Below are 26,882 nucleotides of genomic sequence, written 5' to 3' on the forward strand. Positions count from 1 at the left end.
GGAAGGGGGAAAGGGAAGGAGAGGGGTGGGAAGAGTGGGAGGAGGAGGAGGGAGAGGAGGAGGAGGAGGAAGAGTAGAAAGTGGAAGGGGAAGAAGAGGAAGGGTAGGAAGAGGAGGAGAAAAAGTTGTAGTTGTCTTCAGGGAGGATGGAGAATAGTCCATTTCTGTAGTGGATTCTGAATTTGTGGGAAGCTCTATGTCCAGAGGTCGTGTGACCCCTTGTGATGTTTGAGTATTCATTTGTTCCTGACTTGGCATTGGAACTGTCATCACATAATACACTGGAGCTTGAGATATAAGCTGTTGAGGATCAGTTAGGGTATTCTGTATGGTTGGAGAAGGTTCAGCCTCCATAATGGATCCTGGAGTTAAAGTAAGTTCCAGATCAAAAGGTTTAACTGCGACTTCAGTCACAACCGGATTCGAAGTCTGAACCTCGTCCAGATGTGAAAGCATTACATCATGCTTCTCTGGAGAAGTAGCCAAAGAATGTTCAGTTTGTACTGTTGGAGAAAATTCATACTCAGCAGTAGGTTGTACAGTCATGGTAAGTTGGAGAGCCACAGGTAGTTGAATTGCAATGTGGGCTTGTTTTAGAAGAGCGTCTGTCTTTTTCCGGAAGTGTTTAGCTTTAGTAGTGGGATTTTCAGTTATTGTGCTTTGCAGACCCAAAAGTTGAGCTGTGCTATTGGGAAGTATTAAATATTTAGTTTGGTCCTGACTTGGTGTTGAAACTGGCATTGCATAATACGCTGAAGTTTGAGCTACATTCCCATCAGGTGGCTCTGGAAGCTGAGATTGGGCCACAGAGTGGATTGGAGAAGGTTCCTCCTCTCGAGCAGTCTGTATATTGTCAGTTGGGATCTCCTGCTCAGACTTCTCATCTCTAATAGGTGCTAGAGCTGGAACTTCCTGTTGAATAGACAGGGATCCAACCTCTTCAAAAGACTCTGAAGGTTGACCTGGGACTTCCAGCTGGCTTCCAGAAGGTTCAGCAATCTCGGGGAGCTCTGAAGTCTGATCTGGTGCCTCTTCTTGGAAAGACAAAGATGCTTCTTCCTCTACACTCCCCACAGGCCGGGCTGGGGTCTGCCGTTTCCTGGGAGTTGTTATGGTGTCCATATCCAAAAGATTAATCAAGGCATTTGACAGGGTTGAGAGCTGAGTTTCTTTTTCACTTGGGAGTGGAACATTTGCTTCCTGATGCACTGATGGTACAACATCCTCCCTAACAAGTTCATGTTGAGCTGGGGTGTCTTTCTGGGTGACAGAGGATTGGATCTCCTCAGGAGTCTCTGGATTTTGAGTATGGGTCTCCAGGTGGAACTTAGAAGGTACACCTTGCTGTAGGGGCTCTGGAGGCTCATCTGCATTCCCTTGGGTTTTCAGAGTTTGGCTATCAGAATAAACCATATTCCTATCTGAATCTAGATAACCATCCTGCAAGGATTGTTTCTGAACCTCGGGTTCAGTAAATGAGTTTGCAGTTTCAATGATAAGCGTAGCAAGGTGCGGATGCTGAGCTAGATCATTCTCTAGGTTCTCTTGTGAAACAAACGGTGCTGTTGTTAAACTCTGATTATCCATAGGTGCAAGAAGTATTTCAAATGACTGGTGATCTGCAGTCTGATCTAGCCCTATAGTCTGAAATGTACTTTTGAGTGGATGAGACAGAGGGTGGGACTGGTTGTGATCCTCACCTGCCATTGGGATCGCCTCTACATGTGTCTCCTCTGGAATTAACTTGTCTGGCAGATCATGATGAGACCCAGGAAACTGATCTGACTCTGGAGGTAGCTGATCAGCAGAATCTGTGTTGGGGAATGAAAGCAAATTTTCAGTCAATTCCTGCGGTGCAACAAACATCTGAGATCGAGGTGAGGAGTCCAGGTAATCAAAACCATCAGGGTCCCCGGGGTCCCCGGGGTCCCCGGGGTGGTTGAGCATATGGGATGGTTCAGGTGGGAGATAGGAAGTGCGTGGAGACAGTGGCTCTGTGGGTTCAGCAGGATCGCGGTTTGGCAGGATCCGATTTCGGGCCCAGTGCGAAATAGGTGCTGCCTGGACCCATAGCCACAACTGTAGCGTCGTGAGGAGAAGCTCTGGGGTCCAGAGACAGAGCCGGGACATGATATACAACGGGGACAAGACACGCATAGCCACTGCTACTCCCTCAAGCCAAAGGGTTTAAGGCAGCAGCTTCATTGGTGTTTCCTGGCAACCGTGTGAACCCCGCCCCTAGCTTACCACACCTTTGTTTATGAAACCGAAATCATTGTTTACGAAACAGAACCCTTTGTTAGGCTTGCACCCTGTTTGGTTCTATACTGCTAGGGAGTCTTTTCCTACTTTGAGGAGTCTTTTCCTACCCCTTGAGGAGCCACAACTCCTGGCAGGGCCCCTCCCCCACAGCTAGGCAGGATTTGGGCTGCAGACCTAGGGATGCCCCCCCCCCCCAAATCAGCAGCCCATTGGGTGGGGCACAGCAGAACTTCCCAAGGAAGTCACAGGGCGGGACCTCTGGAGATATTCAGAAGTGCTAGTCCACTCCTGGAAGCCTCAAGTCTTCCTCTTCCAAAGTGAAATCTGAGAGATTTTCTTCCTCCCCTTGGCAGTCTGGCTTCTGGGGGAAAAACAAATGACCTGCCAAATGAAAGCCAGTGAGGGTGTCAGTTAGGCAGAAGAATACACGTTGCAATTATGTATCCCACAATGTTCTCATTCCCTCTAAAGTTTCAACACTGGGTCCCCTGGCTGATTATCCACCACTGGGTTAGCTGGGGCTAGCAGAGAGTCAGTGATGACACTGACATTTCTTCAGGAGGGGTTTTGAGGTGAACAATGCAGTCAGAGAGGGTTTGATTCTGAGACAGCTCTTGAAATTAACTTGGGGAAAATGTCCTCACCCCACCTTGTCTCAACAACTCCAGAGGGGACACCATTTTCAGAGGTCCTACCCCATATGCATACAGGAAGACACTGGATTTCCTATGGAGTAGTCCTTCTTATAACTTACTTTGTTGTTTATTTATTGTCTGCTGCAGCACTAGTATGTAAAGTCCAAGAAGAGGCTTCATCTTCTTATTCCTCCTGCTGTGCACATGGCCAGGCACATAGTACTGAAAATGAAACATTTCAAAAGTCATTTCCATTAGGGCTGAATCTGTAATAAATTTCTGAAACCAATGCCAACTTCCTTTCTCATTTCACAGGAAGCTAGGTTGCTTAAAGTCTGACGTTTCCTTAACAAGTCTCATTAAACTGGATTATTTTACATGAAAAAAATTTTAAATGCTTGTTTTCAGAAGACATTTTCTCTACTTTCCCAATACAAGATGTATCACAATTTGGGTTATCAGATTAAGTTCCAATTGGCATGAAACACAATTTTGCCTTCTTTTTTAAAAATTTTATGTACATGGAAGTAATTAAGACTGTTTTCTCTAGAATTTATCTTGCCAACTTAATACTGATTATGGACTTTCATATAATTGTTGTACAGTGACTAGCTTGTTGAGATTGGTCCTGCAAACTCTTCCGCTGGGCCAGCCTTAAACCTGGATATTCCTCAATCCTGCCTCATGAGGAGCTAAGATTACAGTCATGAGATACCTTGTTCTGCCTCTCCTTATACTGTGGTACTAAAATAATGTTTTATGAAGAGATTCTTAAGTAGAAAAGTCACTTTAATACTTAAGCTGGAGATCTTGTTTTAATATTTTTGATATTTTATTGGCCTGGGAAAACAATAGTCTAGAAGCCATTGAATATCAAATCTCATGTCTTATTAATGGACTTAAAGTTCAGAGATATCAGCACAAGGTAACACCCAAGTTGGTCAGACACTAATCCCAACTGTCCCTTTCCTACTTTCACCTTGTTTTTAAGCAAGTTCTACTCAATGTCAGCAACCTTCAAGTCAATTGGATCCTACTCAGAGGAGCTTCCCCAAATCAACCAAAAAATAATAGGAACCTAGCACTATTTCTCCATCTCATAACTTTATCTCCTCCTCGAACAGACCTACAACTTCAACCATTTATCTCCCTAGCTCTTCTTTTATCTGACATGGGCCTTGAATTCAATGCTGTGTGCTGTCCCCTAAGCTTTTTTGCTCAAGGCTACTACTTTTGAACCACAGTTCCACTTCTGACTTTTTTGGTGGTTAGAGATTAGTCTCACAGACATTTCTGCCTGGGCTAGCTTTGAGCCATGATCCTCAGATCTCACCCCCCCTGATTGGCTAGGATTAGAGGCTTGAGCTACCAGTGCCTAGTAATCCCTAGCTCACTTTTTGACAGTGCTAGAGAACAAACCCAGATCATGACCATGTTGGGCAAGTACTTTCCCAATTGGCTACATCCCAAGCAACTTTACCTACCAGTAAGGTTTCTCTTTTACTTCAAAAAGTGTTGTCTTTGTGCAAATTACTCACATCTTGATACTCTTTTTATCCAATAACTAACTATACACTGCATTATAAATGTGTTGTCCATAATAATATTGTGGATATTTATACTTTTCTAGTTTGATAATGAACAACTGAAAAGCAATGGATATTTTGTCTTCCTATTAGTACCAGCACATTCCTACTGTAGTGGGTACTCAAATTCATATGGAATTAATAATGACCTACCATTCTTTGCCTGGAGAGTTCTTTAATAAATGATGAAAATGTACAGAAACTTACCTTGTTATAATCCTTTTGGTTTGCAAATGACAGTCTGAAATAAGCTAAGTAATGTGCCTGATTAGACACAGGGAGGAAGACTAAAAGGCATGTATTCCTGATCATAGAATGGAATGAGAGGAAAGTAACACGAGTAGAGTTGAGAGGAAATAGTGAACTCTCTCCAAGTAAGGACAAGAATTCTGGAATGATTCCCCAGCAGGCTAGTCTCTCTTTCATCCTACATGGCGTCCTGTCACCCAGCAAGAGAGTGGCCATCCTGAACAGTGCAATCTCCTTTCCACACTATGAAGAGAAAGGACATTTTTCTTGCTTTCTATGAAATACCTTCTTGACCACCACACCTGATCCAGTTCCTAGAGAGTTCCCTGCAGAACAAGGGTAAGAGTCTCCTTCATTACTAGCTCTCTGGCCTGTCATCTAATGGCTCTTCTTATTTTTCCTTTAAATTATCTTCATTCCCAGGGTTTCTCTCCTCCCCTTAACATGTATCCCTACTTTCAAATCCTCATTTCTCTCTGCAAGTAGATAGCACTGTTTCACAAGATTGAGGTTTATTTAAAAAATAAAATCCCAACTGCAACCACTGACTCCCCTTTAGAAAAAAAAAAATCTCTCCTACAAAGTGGCTATTTAAAATGTCCACTGCTTAGGACCTCAGTTACAAAGGAGAGTTACTTAGAACCTCCATATACATACCCATTTGACCAAAAAAAAAAAAAGTGACTGACATAACCTTTTAAAAACTTGACTGGTAATTCTAGCTACTCAGGAGGCTGAGATCTAAGGATCACAGTTCAAAGCCAGCCTGGGAAGAAAAATCTGTGAGACTCATCTCCAATTAAGCACCCAAAAAGCCAGAAGTGGAGTTTTGGCTATGATAGAGCACTAGCCTTGAGCAAAAGAGCTCAGGGACAGCATCCAAGCCCTGAGTTCAAATCCCAGGACTAGGACCTGCACACGCGCACACACACACACACACACACACACACACACACACACACACACACACACACACACACACACACACACACACACACACGGGAAAATATGTTACTGAACAGTAAGAGAACATACCACCACTGATTTCAATTATGATACAAGGCAGAGTTCAACAGAATTCATAGCTCAGTCAAGTGTGAGGCTGTGGCTGTCAAGGTCCCTGCTGCCTTAGGTCCTCCGTCTGCAATTCAGACAGGATAGGACCACATTTAGTTCAACTGTAGGCAAGGAAGAGCTGTAGAGCCTGGTATGGGGCCAACAGATGTAGGACAGCCCTTCAACTTGACTGACATGTTGCTGCCCCTGTAGTGCCTTACCACCTCCCCTTGCTTTGGTGAACCTGTCCTACCCCATAATTAGAGAAACCAATCTCTGGGCCTGGAAGGGATGAAGGGTGGGGCCAACTGCCTTCTGAAGCCTAGTGATGGGGAAGAGCAAAGGAAGGTTAAGCAGAGGCACAGAAGCCAGGCCAGTTAACTGCGACTAGGTCCCCTGAGACTATTGGAAAGGGTCTATAAGGCCTTTATCTGGTAGGGCAGGTCTGCATCAGCCTAGACCTGGCTTCCAGGTTCTTTGACCTGATGTGCCTCAGGATAAACTATGTGACTTTGGCACTGTCTCTTCCTACCTGAGGCCAAAGATTGCACTTGTGAGTAGAATCAATTTAATTCTTCATTAATGTACTTCTCCCAGTGCAGAACCCAGGCCCATGTTCTAGCCTACTTCTGGCTTTGAGCCAAAAAAAAAAAAACAGGTGTTTGACCACACACTATCTCAAGTGATCACCCTGGGGAACCCTTGGTCACTTTCCTGCATGTATCCAGCCATTTAGTACCACCTTAGCCTCTTGTTGTGCCCTCATAGTGGGAAGCCCAGGAATCACTTTTCCTCTCTTCTTACTGTACTCTAGTTGTTTTTTCCAGGGAATCAGTGACATTGTGCTTTTAAATGGACACAGAAAGAAACTGAAAAGTAGCACCCAGCAGCCAGTGAAGGGCAGGGAAGAAGTTGCAGGCCCTGTACCGAGATGAAATGCAGCCTTGGGTCTGAGTGGAGGCCTTTGCACAGGACTGGGAAGAGATCAGAGCACAGGCATCTTGGATGGCTGCAAACAGGCCAATTCTTTCATGCAAGCTCCACTGATCTGGGGCCCCAGTGTCATGAGTTCCTCAGCTTCTGCAAGGGAGATATGCCTTGTGGCTCTGCTAATTTTGAGGGCTCAGTGCTTGCTTCCATTTATTAAACTTTAGGGGTATTTTCCCACCTGTTTGGAGGTGCCAGTTCAATAATTCTGCAGGAGTGAAAACTTCCCCTCCTCTAAGTTTATGCTAGGTGAGTCTGTGTTCTATACAGTTGATAGTTGAACAGGAAGATTACAGATAAAACATATAAACTGTTCTTTTGGTGTTTGCCTTTAGGAAGGAAGGAAGGAAGGAAGGAAAGAAGGAAGGGAGGCAGGGAGGGAGGGAGGGAGGGAGGGAAGGAAGGAGGATTTTTTTTGGTTTGTCTTGGCAAAAGGATGTTTCTGGTCATAATTAGCACACCCAAAGCATTGGGGGCTTGAGGCAAGCTTGTCCTGCCTCTGAGCCTGGCACTTAATATCCTTCCTTTTTCTACTAGTTGTATATAGGTACTGAAAGTTGGAGCCAAGAGGAAACTGCTCAAAATAATATCTTGTCTGCTTTGCAAGATGCCCTGTTTCCTGGTCTCTTACTTTCCAGTCTTTTGTCCTTTCTGAAATGTCTACAGGATGTTAAGCTCTCACCATGTTGCTGACTGCCTTTGCCAATTTAAAAATCACACTGAGGTTACCTGCAAGAGAGTTAAGGTACATGTTGCATGATGATAAATATTTTCATTTCTATTTTTAAATAGTGATAAATTTTGAACTAAAAATGTAATTGTGCTGAGTGCCAGTGGCTCATGCCTATAATCCTATCTTCTCAAGAGGCTGAGATCTGAAAATCATGGTTTGAAGCCAGCCTGGGCAGGAAAGCCTATGAGACTTACTAACTACCAAAACAGCCAGAAGTAGAGTTATGGCTCAAGTGGTAGAGCATTAGCCTTGAACACAAGAGCTCAGGGATAGCACCCAGGTTCTGAGTTCAAACCCTAGGACTGCCATACACATATACACATATACGCATACATGCATACACACACACAATATATATATACATATATGAATATACACATGTATCCATATATATAAATATATATTTATATATTATATATAAGGATATATATCCATATATGGGTATATTATATAATATATAACATATTCATATATCATACAGACATATTAAAATATATGAATATGTAAAATACATATAAATATATGGATATATAAATATACCAATATGTGGATAAGAACATGAATAAGAATATGGATATACAAATACATATCCATAATTGCTTCATTTTTATTCATTCATCTAGAGTTAAACTCTAGTTGTTAACTCTAGAGTTAAACTCCTAAAATTTCTGAATTACTCCCTTGTTGAAAGTCAGGTTCTCAGCTGTTATTGGATAATTCAGTAATAAACTGTTTATACGCACAAGAGGAGGGAATGGAAGAAAGGAAAATATCAGTGTCCATACTCTGTATACTCTGCTCTCTGCTTGGTAATTTGCTTTGTTTTGTTTTTTTTATTTTGGGTCTGGTCGTGGAGCCTGAACTCTGAGCCTGGGTGCTGCCCCTCAGCTCTTCAGCTCAAGGCTAGCGCTCTACCACTTGAGCCACAGCACCACTTCCGGCTTTTTTTTTTGCTTATGGGTGCTGAGGAATTGAACCCAGGGTTTCAAGCATGCAAGGCAAGCGCTTTACCACTGAGCCACCTTCCCAGCCCCTTGGTAATTTGCTTTCTAATCATTTACAGATTCTAAGCTAGTGTTTTAGACATTAGTTCTCAAGTAATCTCATTTCTAGGGTAAGTGAACTTAGGTTTTATTCTTGCACAAAAGCTCAGGGATAGTGCCCAGACCCAGAATTCAAGCCCCAGGACTGGCAAACAAAACAAACAAAAAAACCCAAGGACAGAAACACTAACTTCCTAGACAATAAAGTCTGCAATCATTAACTGTGTTCTTGTTTGCCTCCTTATATAATGCTGAGAAATATTGGGAGCTTTGCCAATCAATGAAAATCATTAGAATCCACTGAAATGACTAATATATATTTAGTAAAAAGAATGTGTGTGTGCCGGGCGCTGGTGGCTCACGCCTGTAATCCTAGCTACTCAGGAGGCTGAGATCTGAGGATCGTGGTTCAAAGCCAGCCCGGGCAGGAGAGACTGTGAGACTCCTATCTCCAATAAACCACCAGAAAACTGGAAGTGGCGCTGTAGCTCAAGTGGTAGAGCGCTCGCCTTGAGCTGAAGAGCTGAGGGACAGCGCCCAGGCCCAGAGTTCAAGCCCCATGACCGACAAAAAAAAAAAAAAAAGAATGTGTGTGTGTGTGTGTGTGCGCGTGTGTGTGCATGTATGCATATGTTCTGGGGACTGAATTCTAGGCATTCTATTTTGTAGGCAAGCTCTCTACCACTGAATGTATACTTTCAAGTCCTTTTTGCATTGGTTACTTCTGAAGTATTTTTTTAAAGTATCTTTATATACACGTACAACGAAGTTTCAATTCAACATGTTAATTTATGAGTACAATTCTTTATGCTCGGGCTGGCCTCAGCTGTAACATTCTGACTTGTGTTTCCCCATGTTGCTGGGGATGACAGCCATTCATCCCTGCACACTGTGCTTCCCCAGTTGCTGGGATAACCAGAGTGCACCACTGCACCTAGCCATTCTTTTGAGACGGATCTTCATGAACTTCTTTTTGCCTGGGCTGACCTCAAAATAGGATCACCGGATCTCCACCCAAGTAGGACAACTTTTAGGCTTTAGCTACTACATTCACCAACTATAAAAGAAGTAAAATCAAACAACTCAGTGTCATGAGTTGAGGTGAGGGCTGGGAAGAGAGGGCGTTTTTCTAGTGGCCTGCATCACACCTGCCTTCCCCACCTGGTGGCTCATGGGATGTACTCTTATTAGAAAGGCACTCAGTTACTTTCTGAGATAATGCTGGTCTCTGATACTTCCAGTACTTTTCTAAAGTTGTACTGTTATTTATATTTTTTAATCCTTCTGGAATTTGTTTCACTAGTTTTGTTTTTAGTAAGGTTGAGGTGGGGAGTCCCTTTTCTCTTCTATGAACATCTAGTTGCTTGCAAATAATTATTTTTGAATGGTTCATTTGTTCTTCAGATTTCAATACCATCTTTATCTGGATTCTTGGTCTGTCTTTCCTGCTCCAGTACCAGTGTCATACACTACTTATTCCCAGTTGGCTTGCAACATTTTCTCAAGTTTCTTTCTTTTTTGGGGGGGGGGGGGGGGAGTCCGGTCATAGGGCCTCAACTCTGGGCCTGGGCGCTGTCCCTCAGCTCTTCAGCTCAAGGCTAGCACTCTACCACTTGAGCCACAGCACCACTTCCAGCTTTTTTCTTTTTGCTTATGTGGTGCTGAGGAACCGAACCCAGGGCCTCATGCATGCAAGGCAAGCGCTCTACCACTGAGCCACCTTCCTTGCCCCTTCTCAAGTTTCTTAAACCAGAAAATGACCCTCCTGAACCTTCACAGGATTAACAGTCACCCCACTGGATTGCAACATCCCTGGAAGACCTCGAACACATCTTCAAAAATCGAGTTTCAGGCAAGTTGCCTTAAATGATCATGAATTAGATTGCTCTGCTGTTTATACCTTTTCCTTACTTCAAGCTGTGTGTAGTCTAATCTGTTTGCAAGTTGCATTCTTATAGTTTTTCGGGTCCATTGAAAGACTGTTGAGCACATGGAGAAATCCTTTCTCTACCACTGAAGAGATAACTTGGAAAATTCATCCAGCTAATCTATCTACATGGCAAAAAACTGCCCAAGTGGTCTGAGAATGTGGAAGAATATCTCCTTCTTTCCTCTAAGAAAGAGAACCCTGTGATATTCTTTATTAGCATCTGAAACTAAGCAGTGTAAGTTTGCTTTAGTGTGTGACAGTCAATGCCATTCTTGGTATGGGCAATGAGATATATGATGGAGTTGAGTGGCTAATGGCAGAAAAAGTTTGGCTAGGAGCAATAGTAGTGTGGTGCATTGAAAAGCTAAATGATTCTCATGGATGCCTAAAATAAGGGACTGTACTACACAAGTCATGTGTAATATCACAAACCACATGGATTGGCTAGCAGAAGCACTCCAGGATGACAGGGGCATAGCCTGTGCATGGGGATGGCTATGGGTTTGTAGAAGCCAAAGGTGGTGTTATGTGTCCTAAAATTGGATTGGTCAAGGTACCTTGGATTGTCCATACCTTTGAGGAAAATTGTTTTTGCCACCTACCACCCCTTCTCTACATTACTAATCCCTGAAAGAGGAAGGAACACATATACCTTTGAAATTTCTACATACAACTAAAACTACTAACAACTTCCTTTGAGAATGCAAATTTCTTTTAAGTTTAAGCTCTCTAAATATTTTATACATCACTACAGATTTCTTACCTTACCAGTTTTTGTTTGTTTTGTCAGTCATGGGGCTTAAACTCAGGACCTGAGCTCTGTCTCTGAGCTTTTTTGCACAAGGCTAGCGCTCTACCACTTTGGGCCACAGTTCCACTTTTGATCTTCTGGTGGTTAATTGGAGATAAGAGTCTCATGAGCTAGGTGCCAATGGCTCATGCCTATAATCTTAGCTACTCAGGAACCTGAGAACTGAGGATCACGGTTCAAAGCCAGCCAGGGCAGGGACAGGAAAGTCTGTGATACTCTTATCTCCAATTAACCACTAGAAAACTGGAAGTGTAGCTCTGGCTCAAATGGTAGACACTCTCCTTGAGCTGAAGAGCTGAGGAACAGCACCCAGGCCCAGAGTTAAAGCTCCATGACTGACCAAAAAAAAAAAGTCTCATGGACTTTCCTGCCCACAATCCTCAGATCTCAGCCTCCTGAGCAGTATAGGTATGAGCCACCAACATCCCACACTATCCTGAACTATTGCTTTCTTCTTTCTTTCTTTCTCTTTCTTTCTTTCTTTCTTTCCTTCCTTCCTTCCTTCCTTCCTTCCTTCCTTTCTTTCTCTCTCTCTCTCTTTTGTCAGTTATGGGGCTTGAACTCAGGGTCTAGGGGCGCTCCCTAAGCTCTTCTGCTCAAGGCTAACACTCTACCACTTTGAGCCACAACTCCACTTCCAGTTTTCTGCTACCTAACTGGAGATAAGAGTATCATGAACTTTCCTGCCTGGGCTGGTTTGAACCATGATCCTCAGATCTCAGCCTCCTGAGTAGTCAGGATTCAGGCATAAGCCACCAGTGCCCAGCACCAGTTCTTTCTTAAATGTCTTTTGTGTGTGTATGAGTGTGAGAGAGAGAGTGTGTGTGTGTGTGTGTGTGTGTGTGTGTGTGTGTGTGTGTGCCATTACTGGGGCTTGAACTCAAGGCTTTGTGCTCTCTCTTAACTCAAGGATGAGGTCCTACCACTTGAGCCTAATTTTTAATGTGTATAAAAATTTAAGCAACACAACATCACAGCATTAAGTCCTCATTGATTTGTGAATTGCCCTCCTCTATCACTGTTTTCTAAGCTCCCAAAGTACCTAAGGAACCAATATCCTACCCTTTGATCATTCTAAGAACCAAGCACAGTTCTTGGCATCTGACAAGAGGATGGTAATGTGTTGATTGGGTTAATGGATGAAGAATATGTAAACAAAAAATGAAATTCCTAAAAAAATGAAATTCCTTTCTCCAACTGAAGCTGCCTGTTGTGAAAGAGAAAACTGTGGCTACTTTTTAAATGTCTAGTGCTGTTGCAAGGCTGACCTGTATGGTAAGTCATAGACAAGCTTTTCGAGATTATCAGAAAGGAATAAAAACTCTTGGTGGTATATTAATATATACAAGATACACTGTCACCTTGCCAAAGTCCTTGCTGATCATTTTCTTTCATGCCATGGAGGATGTAGGGAGGCCCTCTCAAGGTGTCTTAGGTCATTCTTTGATTTTATTGTACAACATTCTTGTTAAAGGTTGAAAGACAGAAAAGAAACTATACTTGCCAAGAATAAAAAAATACTAATAAAGCTAGATAAAAATGTGAAACAGTAACCCACTGCCTGAGTTAAATAAATGATCTGATGTGAATGCCTTCTCCTTTTAGCTACATACTCGTCTTGCTGAACACGTCATCACTATAGCAGTGTTGGTAATTACCTGTAAATTTCTCAAAACCTAAAGCATATGACATAGTTTCAGTAGCCAAAGAACACTAAAAATGCACTACTGTTTAAACTGTTCTGTAATGTTTTTGGTACCATCTGTATATCTAAGTGGTTATGAGACATGGTCACAGGTTAGAAACAGGCAGCTCACAGTACAGAAAATCTGATGAATAATACTTCATTCATTAGTTGATCAAGGATTGAAAAGGGTGTTGAACAGTCTAAAGCAATGAAGGAAGTATCCTTAGAGTCACTATTGAGTAGTTTTCAGATTCAGTTAAAGTTAAATCAGAGAGATAGCAAGGTTAGTACCAAGTAGTTATTCAGATATTAAAATGATCTCTGAAAAGGAAATGGAAGTTGCACTGGGGTACATGAGATGTTTTTCTGGAACTCTGGGAAACAGAGCCATCTGGCATACTAACAAGGATTTCTACAATGCATTAAAGGAGGTTTTGGGGTACTGAAGGGAGTTCTAACAGGTAGTTTTTGGTAAAATGATGAAAAGCATCCTTTATGTTCTAACCAACAACAGTTTCTCAATCTCATACATTAGCACCACATAAAATAAATCAAAGCAGAACACTTCTGATGATTTCCTATATTAAAGCAATATAGAGGCTGGGAATGCGGCTTAGAGGTAGAGTACTTGTCTAGCACGCAGGAAGACCTGGGTTTGATTCCTCAGTCCATTAAACAGAAAAGGTGGAAGTGGTACTGTGTGTCTTAAGTGGTAGAGTGCTTGAACAAAAGAAGCTCGGGGTCAGTGCCCAGGCCCTGAGTTCAAGCCCCAGCACTGGCTAAAGAAATTCTTTTTTTAATAAAAGGTAATATAAAGTGTCATAGGACTTTTCAACAGTAAGTTTGGAACAAAGTCACTTAACCATCCTGAGTTTTGTGTTTCTTCCCCTGAGAAAAAAACAGTTTAATGAAATGAATACCAGGACAAAGCCAAAAGGGAGGAGACAAAATGGAGAGAGGAAGGTTGGCAAACACAGTGTCCATGTGTGACAGTGGGACCAGGAAACTTGAGGGGCAGGTTGGGGCAGGGAAAGGATGACATTGATTACGATGCATTCACCACATGTTGAATTGAAACCCTTTGTACAACTACTTAAAGATAATAAAACCTCAAACAGCACCACTTGAGAATACAGGATCCGTGTGGGGTGACTGCAAATGGAAGCATTCTGCAGAGCAGAAGGCCACAAAAATGCCTACTTATTACTGGATTCATACTTCATTCCTGTGGAGTTAGGATTCTACAGTTAAACTCACCTTGGTTGGGGGCACAGCCCAAGTGGTAGAGTTAGCAAGGAATAGGCCCTGGGTTCAAACCCATGTGTACACATGAGATCTGACCCACCTTCACTGGAGAGGCCGGAAAAAGCAGCTTCCCATCACAGGCCTTTGGGGTATTTTGGGCCTCTCTGGCTGAATGAAACTTGATGGCGGAGAGCCCAGGAGAGGCCACTGCAGCGTTTAGGAAGACCCGCACTGAATACAGAAAGCCAACCTGGGACAACACTAGGAACAGAGAATGCTGGGAGGAGGGGTCCCCACACCCAGTTAGCACGTGACCTCTCACCCCCACCTCAAAACCCCCTCCCCCCTCCCCCAAGTCCCCGGCCACCGCGGGAGCCACGCCAAACACTTCTCCCCTCAGGAGCGACTTGACCTCTTACTACAGGGCAACCTTTGGCCGAGAAGCAGCACGGGCCACGACTTGGGGTGTCCGCAGAGGCCTCGGGGTCGTGGCCTGCCGGGGTCCCCCCGCTCCCAGGGCCTCTGGTGGAGGCGCAGAGGCACCGGGTGCTGAGGGAGGACTGCGACCCCCAGGCAGCCGCGGGGCGGTTCTCACTCCTCCCTCCACCCGGGCCGGCTCACTTGCAAGGCCTGGGCCGCGGGGCCGGGGCTCAGCGCTCTCGGTGGGAACCGCAGAAGAAACCACCTCCGCCGTCCCACAGGTACCTCACAGGAGCCGCCAGGGCTGAGCGGTATTGCGCCTGCGCAAAGTGCCCCCGCGAGTTCCAAAGGGAGCTAGGGGGCGGGGCCTTGGAGGGGCGGGGCCACGCGCGGGCTGGGGGCGGGGAGGGGCGGGGCCAAGCGAAAGCAGTGGTGGTGCGGACTCGGCACAGCTCCTCCGCCCCTCCCTCGAGGCCCATCCTTGAGTCTAATTCCTTTTTTCAGCCACCCGGAGTCCCTGCCTACAGTCTAGAGCTTCTCTGCAAGTGTATTTCTAGGGCAGTTCTGATAGTGGGCTTTCAGTGTTTATAGGTTAGTCCTAAAGTCACTGACAGACAGCTTTATGCAGCTGGCTTCAGCTTCGCTTTGGAGACTGAGATTCTAGGTGCTTAGCTGGTGGGAAATGATCTTGAAGATGTACTCCTTTGTCTTAAGAGTGTTTTCAGGAGTTTTAAATAGACAAGTCAGAGAACTCAGCCACTAGCCGTCTAGCATGAAATCTTAAAAGGGAATTCTGGTTGTCCTAGTGATTCTGTGCTCTATGCTGTGGGAAGCTGTGGGATAAAGTGAGAAGGACATCAGATTGGGTTCAAATAAGCCATACATGGAACTGATGGCTAGAAGGGGTGTGCTGGGTAGAACAGTCAGCTATTTGTTGGAGTAACACTGATAAGAACAGTGAGTTCCCAGGTCTTTATTGTAACCCTAGGATTCAAACCCAGAAGGGGTTCTGCAGAATAAGACTCCTGGGTTTCTAAATACCAGCCCTCACATCCCTGCTCCTGTATATGATGTTCTCACCAGATCAGCAAAATGAGCAAGGGACAATATAACACTGTAAATTTCTCAATGTAAAATATTCTGTTCCAGTCTTATGTATGACTTCCTTACATTTTTTATGCTAAAAATATTTTATGAGAAGATGCTGAAATAAAGGATAGTTGTTTTAATACTCTGTTGAGGATTAATATTGGAAATCTTGTTTTATGTTCCTGATATTTTTGATATTTTAGTGTTCTATGAAATACAAAAATCCGGAAATGACTGACTATCCAAGTCTATTTGTTTTGTAGCTAATATAGTTAAGCTCAGAGGCAGACGAAGGTAACAACCCCAATTGCTCAGTCTTCATGGTAGCCATGTGTCAGACATTCCTTCATCTTTTTCTACCTTGTCCTGTTCTTTTTTTTTTTTTTTTGGTTGGTCGTGGGGCTTGAACTCTGGGCCTGGGCGTTGTCCCTCAGCTCTTCAGCTCAAGGCGAGCGCTCTACCACTTGAGCTACAGCGCCACTTCCGGTTTTCTGGTGGCTGATTAGAAGAGTCTCCTGGACTTTCCTGCCAGGGCTGACTTCCATGATCCTCAGATCTCAGCCTCCTGAGTAGCTAGCATTACAGGTCTGAGCTACCAATGCCCTCAAGTTCTGTGCCCTCCCATCATCCACCTGCAGATATACATATCAATACACTGTATATAAAGAATGCACAATCATCAGAAAAAGAAAAAATCAATTTTAGAAAGTCTTATTTCCATATCTTAACGTTTGTTTCGGTATGTATATTAACTTATATAAAGAAGCACTTAGGCATCTTGTGATTCTCTCCTAAGACTGTCTTCTTTTGGTCTCCCTGTATGTGAGTATCTAAAATCCAGTGTAATTTGTCATATCCCAGTTTTAGATGTAACTTCCACATATCAGAGAGAACATGTCCTGTTTCTCTCTCTGATCTTGGCTTACCTCATTTAACATGATTTGTTCTAGTTCAACCCATTTCCCTTCAAATCACATTATTATTCTTTCTAATGGCTGTATGGAACATTTTTATTATCTAGATTCTATTTCATCTTCCTAAAACAATAATAAAAAAGATTGAAATAAAGCACCATTTCTCCAGCCCAGCATTTCTCTCTCCACCTCAATCTTAGACACCCAGACTACCTACCTTTTTGGGGGAGTGGGGTGTCATTGTTGGATATCCAGCCCAGATCATGGGCATGCTAGGCAAGCACTCTACCACTACCCCAGATCTTTTACCAACTTCTTGGGTTGTTTTTTTTTTTTAATTGATGGTGGTGGTATATGTTTGGCAGTTGAATTTAAGGCCTCATGCTTGCCAGGCGAGGACTCTAATAATTGAGCCACAGTCTCCATCCTCTTTACCTGTTTCTGAACTTTCTCTTTTACTGCCAAAATAGTTGTCTTTGGGCTAATCACTAGCTCTTGATAGTCTTTCTAACCAATAATGATAAGTTTCACCATATACTCATTAACCATTCTAATGCTTATGGATGTCTCTGTTCTCCACTTTGATTATGAATGCCTGCAAGGCAATAGTATGTTGAGTACCTAACACATTCCTACTCAGGTGGATATTCAAATTTACATGGAGTTAATAATGACTAAATTAATATATGTTCTGCACAAGTAGTATTTTAATAAATCAAAAAAAAAATCCAGAGACTTGTGTATTGTGGTTCTCTTGGCTTGAAGATGATAGGAACAAGGGAATTGGGATTGGACTGACATACTGAGGAAGTCTTTAAAATATTTATTCTTGCACTCTAGTCAGTTTTACTTATGAATGGGAAGGAAGAAGAAAGAATCACGAAGTGGAGCCAATAGGAAGTAGTGAAGATTCTCCAAGACTTCAGGAGTTCTAGTATGACTCCCTGGGGCAACAGTAGTGGCCGCAGCACCTATTTCATTGCACTTTGCATCCTGTCATCCAGTGGGAGAGTGGCCGTCCTGAACAGTGCAATATCCATTGTACCCTGTAGGGGAAAGAACATGGTTCTTATTTTCTATCATTAGCTTTTTAAAAAAATTAACTTATTTGTGTGTGTGTGTGTGTATCATTACCAGGGTTTAACTCAGAGCCTTGTACTCTTGCTTGTTTTTTTCACTCAAAACTGACATGCTATCATATCACTTGAGCCACACCTCCACTTCTGGCTTTTGTGGATTAAGTCTCAAAAGATTTGTCTGCCTACACTAGCTTTGAACCATGATCCTCAAATCTCAACCTCCTGAGTAGATAGGACTACAGGCATGAGCCACCAGCACCCAGCCTAATAGCTTCCTGGCCATATACTTGACCCAGTTCCTGGAGAATTTTCCCTGCAGAGCAATGCCAAGATTTCCCTTCAGCACTAGCTGTCTGGCCTGTCATCTATTGGGACCCTCTCATTCTTCCTTTAAATCCCCCTTATTCTTGGGTGCTTCTCTCTTCCCCTTAGCATGTATCCATATTTTCAAACCCTCTTTTCCTTCTGAAAGTGGGCAGTACTGTTCTACAGGACTGAGAGATATTCGAGAAAAAAAAAAATCCCAGGTACAACCATTGACTCTCCCTTTGGAAAATATCTGTCCTAATAATCACCAATGAGTATTTCTATATGGCATTTTGAGTCTGCAAGGGACATAACTCCTTCCCTTCTCATAGCTGCTTGTAGATGCAGCCATTTATGTTATTTACACATATAGTTTGAATTTACAAAAACAGCAAGTGGCCATAAGAGCATCCTTTGTTGAAGAACTGACAGCTTGGAGTACCACATTTCTGTGAGAAAGTCTCCTGGGGCACCCATGTTGTCATACTTAACCTCTCCCATGCTTACAGATCATTGGGCCAAGTGGGAACACATGCACCAAGCTTGTCCAATCAGAATCTCTATCTCAGGATCTTGGGCAGGACTGAGCTTAGCCAGACTCTACTGTTGTTTAAGCATTTTTTGATTAAAACAAAACAAAACTGGACACCTGTTCTCTGTGGACTGGGGAGTAGAGGAAGCTGGCTTGCAGAGAGAATAGTGACATGAATGCACCAACAGAACCAGAAACCTGCCATGGCAAGCATTTGAACAGCCTGGTTTCCAGGGTTGACTGAAATGCCTCCAAGACTGAAAATTAAATTATCCTCAGCTGGCTCAAGTTGTTTCCTGTTACTGCATACAAACACTTCTGTTTAATCCAACATCAGAGAAAGAATAAAAACCAGATCTTCTAACTCAAGAGTTCCAAGCCCATCCACTCTTCCACATTTCTCTAGACAGCTACAACTGGAGTGTCTAAGAAGTCCTGCCTGTGGTTTCTTTCTGTCATGTCCTCCTTCTTGGGGATCTCCCCACTAACTTTGTCCCACTGTGTCCTCCTCACCAGTTCTTCATCCCACTTGATCCAGACACAATCTTTTTTGCACATTGCATGGCTGAGATAAGGTTGGGTTCCAGAATATCTGAAATGGAGGAAGAGTTCCCCTGTAAGATATTCACAGAGAAGGACCCCAAATACAGCTTAGAACACTGGCCTTCCTACCCATGCCTGCCACCCAATTAATGAGCACTTCCAGATTAGGCAGTGCTTCCCTCCCGGGGTCCAATTAGATACCACATAATGGCTGCTAGATATCATGAGTAGGAAAGGTTGGGGGAGGGAGGTAGGAGGCCTGAGATTTGGACCCCTTCACTACTATTTTTCCTAGCCAGGGTAGATAGGGGTTCATCTAAACTTTGTAGTGTTTCTATGAGAAGAAAGGCCAAAACAGACCAAAGTAAATTTCTACCAAGTGAGGGAAACTCTTAAGTTAAAGGGTAGGAGACAATAGCCAGGGCAGGAAGGAGAAATGTGGAAGTGAGGAACAGAGTTACAGGCCCTGACTAGTCTCCTAGATCAGCTCCAAGGTAAGGAGTTTGAACTTTGATCAGCAAATTTTGTATTACACAGATGTGAGTTTTATCTGAGCCTTTGAGGCTACAAGTTACTTATGGTGCTAATTCTTTCTTTCTCTTTGGTCTTGAACTACTGAGCTCAAGCTATCCCTCTTCTCAGCCTCCCAAGTACATGGTACTACAAGCACTAGACAAAATGTCAGGATCACATCTCTCTGAGCCTCAGTCTGTGCATCTTTAAAGCAGGATCAATAACAGTTTCTACTGCATGGGCAGCTGGGCAAAATGAGCAATGTGCATAAAGTACTTAGTATATAATATGTTGTTAACCAATGTTGGTTGCTGGGCCTGCTGTACTATCCCGAGCTGTTCAGAGCCTTACTGGATCCTTCTGAATAGATCTACAGAATCTCCTAACTGGACCTACAATAGGGACACTAGGCAAAGCCTCTGCTCAGTCAAGGCATTCCTTGACTCTTTGATCCATCCCTCAGAGGATATGCCCAGGCTGGGTGGGAAGCAATCTCCTGTGAGTAAAAGCTGGTCTCCCATCTCGCTTTCCCCAGCCTAGGACCCTAGCCACACCTTTACAGTCCATATGGCAGAAGTTTTCTGAGTGGCTCTTGTAGTCGTTGCACCAGTAATGGCTGTTGATCTGGAAGATGCCATAGTCATAGCTGCCATCTGCATTCTCCTGTACCTTTGATATATTGAAGTTGCTTTCCACAAAAGCCAGGCAGAGCCCTTAGAGTGGAGAAAAGAGGGCCAGGGTTCAGGAAGGACCAAGCTGAGTGAGAAAGAGAGATGGCAGGGAAAGGGAGGCAAAGACTCAGAAAGGAGAAACGAGGCTAAAAAGGCAAGATAGAGTTGGAAGGCCAGAAGTATCCACGATTTGTCATGTTCTTCTGTCCATCCATCCTATCCATCCATCCACGCATACATACATACAATTGTCCATCCATTTGTCCACCCACTAATTAACCTTTTATCCATCCATTCATCTGTCCATACATTCATACATACATACAGTTGTCTATACATCCATCCATCCACCAACTCACCCCTCCACCCACCCTTCTATCCATCTCTCTATCCATCCATCCATACACCCATTTACTTCAATGTGAGCATTATAAGGAAATAAACTTTACAGCCTCAGATGCTAAATTTGTTTTTTGTTAAGTGCTCAAGGTTTATGGAAGGCAGCAACAATTTGAACTTGACTTGGAAAAGATAAATGGGAGAGGATTTGGGTGATGGACATGACTAAAAGAAGATAAGAAATGGCCTGCAGGGGCCAAGGCAGTGGCACTCACATTCATTCAAGGTGTAGCCTTCAAACCCATCCAAATGTTCCTTGTGCAATATCTTGGCTAATTCACAGCGACCGATGACCTGTCCATTCAGGACAAGGAGGCAGCTGGCCAACGAGATGAGCAGTGCTGTCTTCATCCTGGGAAGGGAGGAGGAGCCAGGCAGAACATATGGGGTCCTGTCTCACAAGCTTCCTGATAGTTTTCTCTCACAGTCAGAGGAGTCTGGAGAGAGCAGCCAAATGAAATGTCCTTGTCTCCACACTGTATCTAGTCTCTTTCCTTGCATTTATCATTATTATATATATTTAATTACCTCTAAGTAGTAGTACTAAGAGGTTTCAAGTCAACATGTCAATTGATTGATAGATAGATAGATAGATAGATAGATAGATTTCTTAACCAACGTCACCTTTTTCGTCATTCTTCCCCTTCTGTCCCATCTCCCACACATCTCCTGGTCCATTTTCACATATATTTGTTACCTATTTTGACTGTATCCACTCATCCTTCTTCTCTCCATTTATCTGCCTCTTGCCTCCCCTAGACCTCTGGCAAAAACACCTCTCAGCTTCCTGATAGTTATTTGTATTCATTTCTTATTCAGAAAAAAACACAAGATTCACATCTCCAATTAACCAGTAAAACTCTGGAAGTAGAGGGGTGGCTCAAGTGATAGAGCGCCAGGTAAGTGAAAAAGCTGAGTGTGAAGCTCTGAGTTCAAGTTCCAGTACTGGCAATGAACAAACAAATGGCAGTGTTTAAAATTCACATAGGCGTCAGTGGCTCACACCTGTAATCCTACTCAGGAGGCTGAGATTTGAAGATCAAGATTTAAAGCCAGCGTGGGAAGAAAAGACTGGAGATGAGTGAAACTCTTCAATTAACCAGAAAAGAGCCAGGAGTGGAGGTGTGACCCAAATGGTAGATTGCCAGCCTTGAGGGAAAAAGCCAAGCAAAAGCACAAGGCCTTGAGTTCAAACCCTAATACCATAGCTGGGCGCCAGTGGTTCATGCTTGCAATCCTAGCTACTCAGGAGGCTGAGATCTGAGGATCGCAGTTCAAAGCCAGCCTGGGCAGGAAAGTCCATGAGATTCATCTCCAATAAACCACTAGAAAACCAGAAGCGGCGCTGTAGCTCAAGCGGTAGAGCTCTGGCCTTGAGCTGAAGAGCACAGGGACAGCGCTCAAGCCCAGAATTCAAGCCCATGACTGACAAACAAAAACCCCGAATACCAGTACCAAAAATAAAAAAGAAATCTCAAACTCTATCTAAAAAGATTATATTCAAAAATGAATGAATTGTTTGCCACCACTTTTTTTCTAGCCAGTCCTGTACTTTGGCAAGATATACAAGCTTTGTCTAATATGTTGAATATGGCAGATGAGCACCCATGTGTAATAGATGAGACAAAGACAGGGGCTGGTAGAGTGCTTGCCTTGCATGCATGAGGCTCTGGGTTTGATTCCTCAGCACCATATAAGCAAAAAAAGCCGGAAGTGGGGCTGTATCTCAAGTGGTAGAGCACTAGCCTTGAGCTGAAATGCTGAGGGACAGCGGCCAGACCCAGAGTTCAAGCCCCACGACCGACAGAAAAAAAAAAAAAGAAAGAAAAAGAAAAGACAAAGCACAACCTCTATGATGAGGGTTCTAATGAGGTCCCCTTCCCTGATGATGCCACACCAAGGGTGAAACAAGTTTGAAACCCTAATACAGTTGCATGCAATGTCAAAATTATTCATTATCAGCATAAGAATGATGGAAAGACTCTGCAGCATTGTACCCAAAGAGAGAAGCCTAGTTAAGATTCAAGTGTTAGCGGGCTCTGGTGGCTCATGCCTATAATCTGAGCTACTCATGGGGCTAAGATCTAAGGATCATAGTTTGAAGCCAGCCTGGGTAGAAAAGTCCCCTTGAGATTCTTACCTCTAGTTAGCCACTCAAAAATGGGAAGTGGTGCTGTAGTTCAAAGTGGTAGAGCACTAGCCTTGAGCAAAAGAGTTCAGGACAATGCCCAGGCCCTGAGTTTAAGCCCCATTGACAGACACCCACCCACCCCCACCCCCCAAAAAATTCAAGTGTCAAAATACACGGCAAAAGTGGAAATTTCTAAATTTTAAGATGGATTTGTCAGGCCTACAGGAAATGCACAGACTTTGGCCTGGAGAACCTGAGATACTATGATTATTATGACTATTATGTATGGGAATGCACTGACAGCATTAGAAAATCTTAACAGATAGAGGGGAGCATTTGGTATAAATGTCCCTCACAAATTGTTGACACTTTTTATAAAGTTGATAATGCTAGAGAAAAACACAAAGAAAAACCAGTTTATGAGCTGGGCACAGGTAGCTCATGCCTGTCACCCTAGTTATTCACAAGGCTTAGATCTGAGGATCATGATTCAAAGCCAGTCCAGACAGGGAAGTCTGTGAGACTCTTCTCTCCAATAAACCACCAGAAAACCAGAAGCAGTGCTGTGGCTCAAAGTGGTAGAATATTAATTAACCTTGAGCAAAAAGATATCAGGGACAGCACTTAGACCCCAAGTTCAAGCCCCATGACCTACAGAAAAAAACAAAAAACAAACAATTTATGTCCTTGGTGCAGCCCCAAAGAATAGAAATCTTAAAACAACAACAACAAAAAGAAAAATTAGACAAGACAAACTAATCAATGAGACAAACAAAAACACCTTCAAATGGTCTGATGACCTCTAAGGCCACAGACAAAACCTTGGGTTTGGATCCATACTTGTGGAATCCATGAAAATCAACACCAGGAGCCCCAAGCACAACTAACAGTGGGAAAATAATTGACTTCCTGATGGATACTGTAGTGAGTTGTTCAGTTCTAAATTCTAAAGTGATGTTAATGAGCAACACCCCTGTTGCTATGTTGAAGATATTGAGACAGACTCAATGGTGAGCTGTAATCTAGGCTCTGGGGTACAAATTGGGAAAATAGAATCCGAGACATTACTTTCTGTACATGCCAGGTTGTCTCATTCCTCTTTGGGGATAACATTTGCTGTGAAAATTAAATATGCAAATAACCCTTTCATTGAAAAAGCAACAGGTACCTCCTGCAAATGTTCTCTGCATCTAATTGCTACTTGAAAGCCAAGGTTCTATAGAATCATAAAGCTAAGTTGAGATGGCTAAATGGGCCATTTCAATGGTTTCCATTGAATGCCACTAGAAGGGGTGACTTGCCTTAGAAAGAAACAATACCTTGCATGTGTGGGGGCCTGTTCAAGTCCCAGCACTTGTATACACACACACACACACACACACACACACGTCAGTGTTTCTTTCCCCTTTAAGCTAGGTATATGGTGCTTTGCTATGGACAAAGGCCTAAGTTCCTCCAGCTGCCATTCAGAAGGCAGGCAGCTTTAGGGGGACAAGGTGGCCTCTGGTGGGCTCACTTGCCTCCTGTTCTCTCGGTCTATCTTCTCACACCACATTAGCCTGAGCTGGGGACATGCTTTTGCTACATTCATGGCCCCCTACCCTAGAACTGGGAGATTTGGCAAATAAAATAGCAAAAAGCTGTGTAGTGGCTGGATATCTCTGGCAACCTCACATTCTGATTCTGCCTTAGGAGGCTCCTGGGAGACAGGTGTCTCAGAACCCAGGAAGCAGACCACTTTGCTTCTGCCCACTAAGCTCCTCAAGGGTCACCTTGGGATAGACAGTGTGTCCCTCCAGCACATGGTGCCACGCCCCTTCTCAAGCTTTCCTCTGTCCCATCTTTCTCTTACCTTAAACTCCAGCTGGCCCAGGGTCTTCTTCAAGGACAGGCAACCCAGAATCCTCTTCCTCACCAGCCACAATCCGGTCCCACCTGGCTAATGACTCTCCTGAAGAAGGCAGGACTGCCCAGCCACTGCAACCTTCCAGAACACAGATTCTGTGATGTCATTGCTGCCCGGGAAATGTGCTGGTTCAAACTACACAAATTAGTCAAGTTTCAGGCAGAAATGGCTGATGGTTTTGGAAGGTGAGGTTGAGACGGGGTAGGTCAGGAAAAATGAGTACAGGAAACAACAGTCAGGAATTCAGAGAGACACAAAGTATAATTAGTGTTTTGATTAGAAGCACATAAGCACTATCTTCTTTGATTTAAGCCTTATACTCCCTCATAAACTTCAGTATTAGTGAAATGTTAAAAAAGAAGAAGGGAAGAAGAGAGGAAGGGAGGGAGGAAGAGAAGAGAAGAAAAAGCAGCTTTATCTGGGCAGACAAATCTGACAGACTCATATATGTTTGGAGCAGAGGGAGGTGGGGCAGGAGGATTAGTCATGGGCCTGAACTCTGGGCCTGGGTGCTGTGCCTCAGCTCTTCAGCTCAAGGCTAGCGCTCTACCACTTGAGCCACAGTACCACTTCTGGCTTTTTCTGCTTATGTGGTGCTGAGGAATCGAACCCAGGGCCTCATGCATGCAAGGCAAACACCATACCACTGAACCACCTTCCCAGCCCCAAGACTCATATTTGTTTTTGGCCAGTCGTGGGACTTGAACTCTGGGCCTGGGCACTGTCCCTCAGCTCTTCAGCTCAAGGCTAGCACTCTACCATTTGAGCCCAGCGCCACTTCCAAGATTCATATTTAATTAGCCAGCAAAATGCAGAAGTGGAGATGTGGCTCATGTTGTAGAATGCCATTCATAAGCAGAAAAAAACTGCAAGAGTCTGAGGCCAAATTTTTAAAAAAGTGTGAAGCCCTAAGTTTAAGTCCCAGTACCAGCACACACACACACACACACACACACACACACACACACACACACACAGTATGTATGAGGATTGGAGTTATGGTTCTAATGGTAGCTCACTTGCCTAGCAAACAAAAATCCCTGAGTTCAATTCTCAGTCACACATACATATCTATAACATAAAAAGCAAGATACAAATAAAAATTAATAGATACCAAATTTTTCATCAAAATGATTTCAATAAATCCAAACATCTTATTCCATTTTTGGAAACAATAAATTTTGTTAGCTTTAACTTTAAAATAAAACTTCATAATTCTAGCACTCAGTGGCCAAGTAGCAAATGTAAAGAATCTCATCATGGCACATGTGAGGGCTGGATATATGTGTAATATGATTTCCTTAGTGTTGCAACCTTTCCCTCAGCCTTCCATTTACAAAGACTGAGGGAAACACCATCCTAAATTGAGGGTAGCTTCAGGACATGAACAGGTATACAAAAACAGGGAAAAAATTGTATGCTTAAGCACTATTAGAAAAGAGTATTTCACAGTGCTCGAATCTATGGCATTCATGCTGAGAAGTAAAGTCTAACCTGTTAATTTGTCTTTTATCTAAGTTTTTTTTCTGCTCATAGCCTCTTTGCGCTCCAAAACAGTGACTACCAAGGCCTCTGTTAAACCTTTCTGTGAGGTTGTGTTTTTTGTTTGTTTCTTACCAGAGACAGGACAAGATATGCAGAAGCCCCTTGCTAAGGTCTGGATCTTATCAGTTTCCTGAGGGCCCATGTCTTAAAGGCTTGGTTCCCAGTTTGGTAATATTGGGAGCTGGTAGAAACTTTAAAAGGTGGAGTCTAGCGCTGGGAAGGTGGTTCAGTGGTAGAGCACTTGCCTTGTATGCATGAGCCCTGGGTTCGATTCCTCAGCACCACATAAGCAAAAAAAAAAAAAAAAGCCGGAAGTGGTGCTGTGGCTCAAGTGGTAGAGTGCTAGCCTTGAACTGAAGAGCTGAGGGACAGCGCCCAGGCCCAGAGTTCAGGCCTCACAACCGGATCCCCCCTCCAAAAAAAAGTGGAGTCTAGTGGGAGGTCTTTAGGTTATTGGGAGCCTCTCCATAAAGGGGCTTGCAGGACCCTGGTCTCTTTTTTCTCTCCTGCTCTCTAAGAGGTAAGCATTTTTGCTCTACCATGTCCTCTTGCAGCAATGTGCTACCTCACCACAGGCTCAAAAGCAATAATGCCAACTGAACATGGACTG

The 26,882-nt window shown here is 43.5% G+C and overlaps 2 protein-coding genes across 2 annotated transcripts in view; both read right to left on the minus strand.

Moving 5' to 3' along the window:
- LOC122103566 (leucine-rich repeat-containing protein 37B-like) overlaps positions 1–2,157 on the minus strand; it is a 44,222-nt gene extending 42,065 nt beyond the window's left edge. The window contains exon 1 of the mRNA XM_042674172.1: positions 274–2,157. Within this exon, the coding sequence (XP_042530106.1) occupies positions 274–2,157 (1,884 nt within the window). The remainder of the gene's footprint in view (positions 1–273) is intronic.
- Positions 2,158–17,517: 15,360 nt separating this feature from the next.
- Lyzl6 (lysozyme like 6) lies at positions 17,518–21,041 on the minus strand. Its single transcript, XM_042674192.1, has 4 exons — positions 20,906–21,041; positions 20,175–20,333; positions 19,078–19,156; positions 17,518–17,693 (listed from the first exon to the last, which is right to left on the minus strand). The coding sequence occupies exons 1-4, from the start codon at positions 21,039–21,041 to the stop codon at positions 17,624–17,626; spliced, it is 444 nt and encodes a 147-aa protein (XP_042530126.1). The 3' UTR covers positions 17,518–17,623.
- Between the last annotated feature and the right edge of the window lie 5,841 nt (positions 21,042–26,882).

This window comes from Dipodomys spectabilis, unplaced genomic scaffold (genome assembly GCF_019054845.1).
Source record: "Dipodomys spectabilis isolate Male_0828 unplaced genomic scaffold, ASM1905484v1 ptg000018l, whole genome shotgun sequence".
Taxonomy (NCBI): domain Eukaryota; kingdom Metazoa; phylum Chordata; class Mammalia; order Rodentia; family Heteromyidae; genus Dipodomys; species Dipodomys spectabilis.

What these genes read in the sequence shown, in the direction of transcription:
- Lyzl6 (XM_042674192.1), bottom strand. Translation starts at nt 21,041, where the DNA reads ATGAAGACAGCACTGCTCATCTCGTTGGCCAGCTGCCTCCTTGTCCTG. An exon ending in AGGCTACACCTTGAATGAAT is followed by an intron (nt 20,334 to 20,905) that starts GTGAGTGCCACT and finishes CTCCACTCTAAG; the next exon opens with GGCTCTGCCTGGCTTTTGTG. An exon ending in CTGCCATATGGACTGTAAAG is followed by an intron (nt 19,157 to 20,174) that starts GTGTGGCTAGGG and finishes CCTCCATTTCAG; the next exon opens with ATATTCTGGAACCCAACCTT.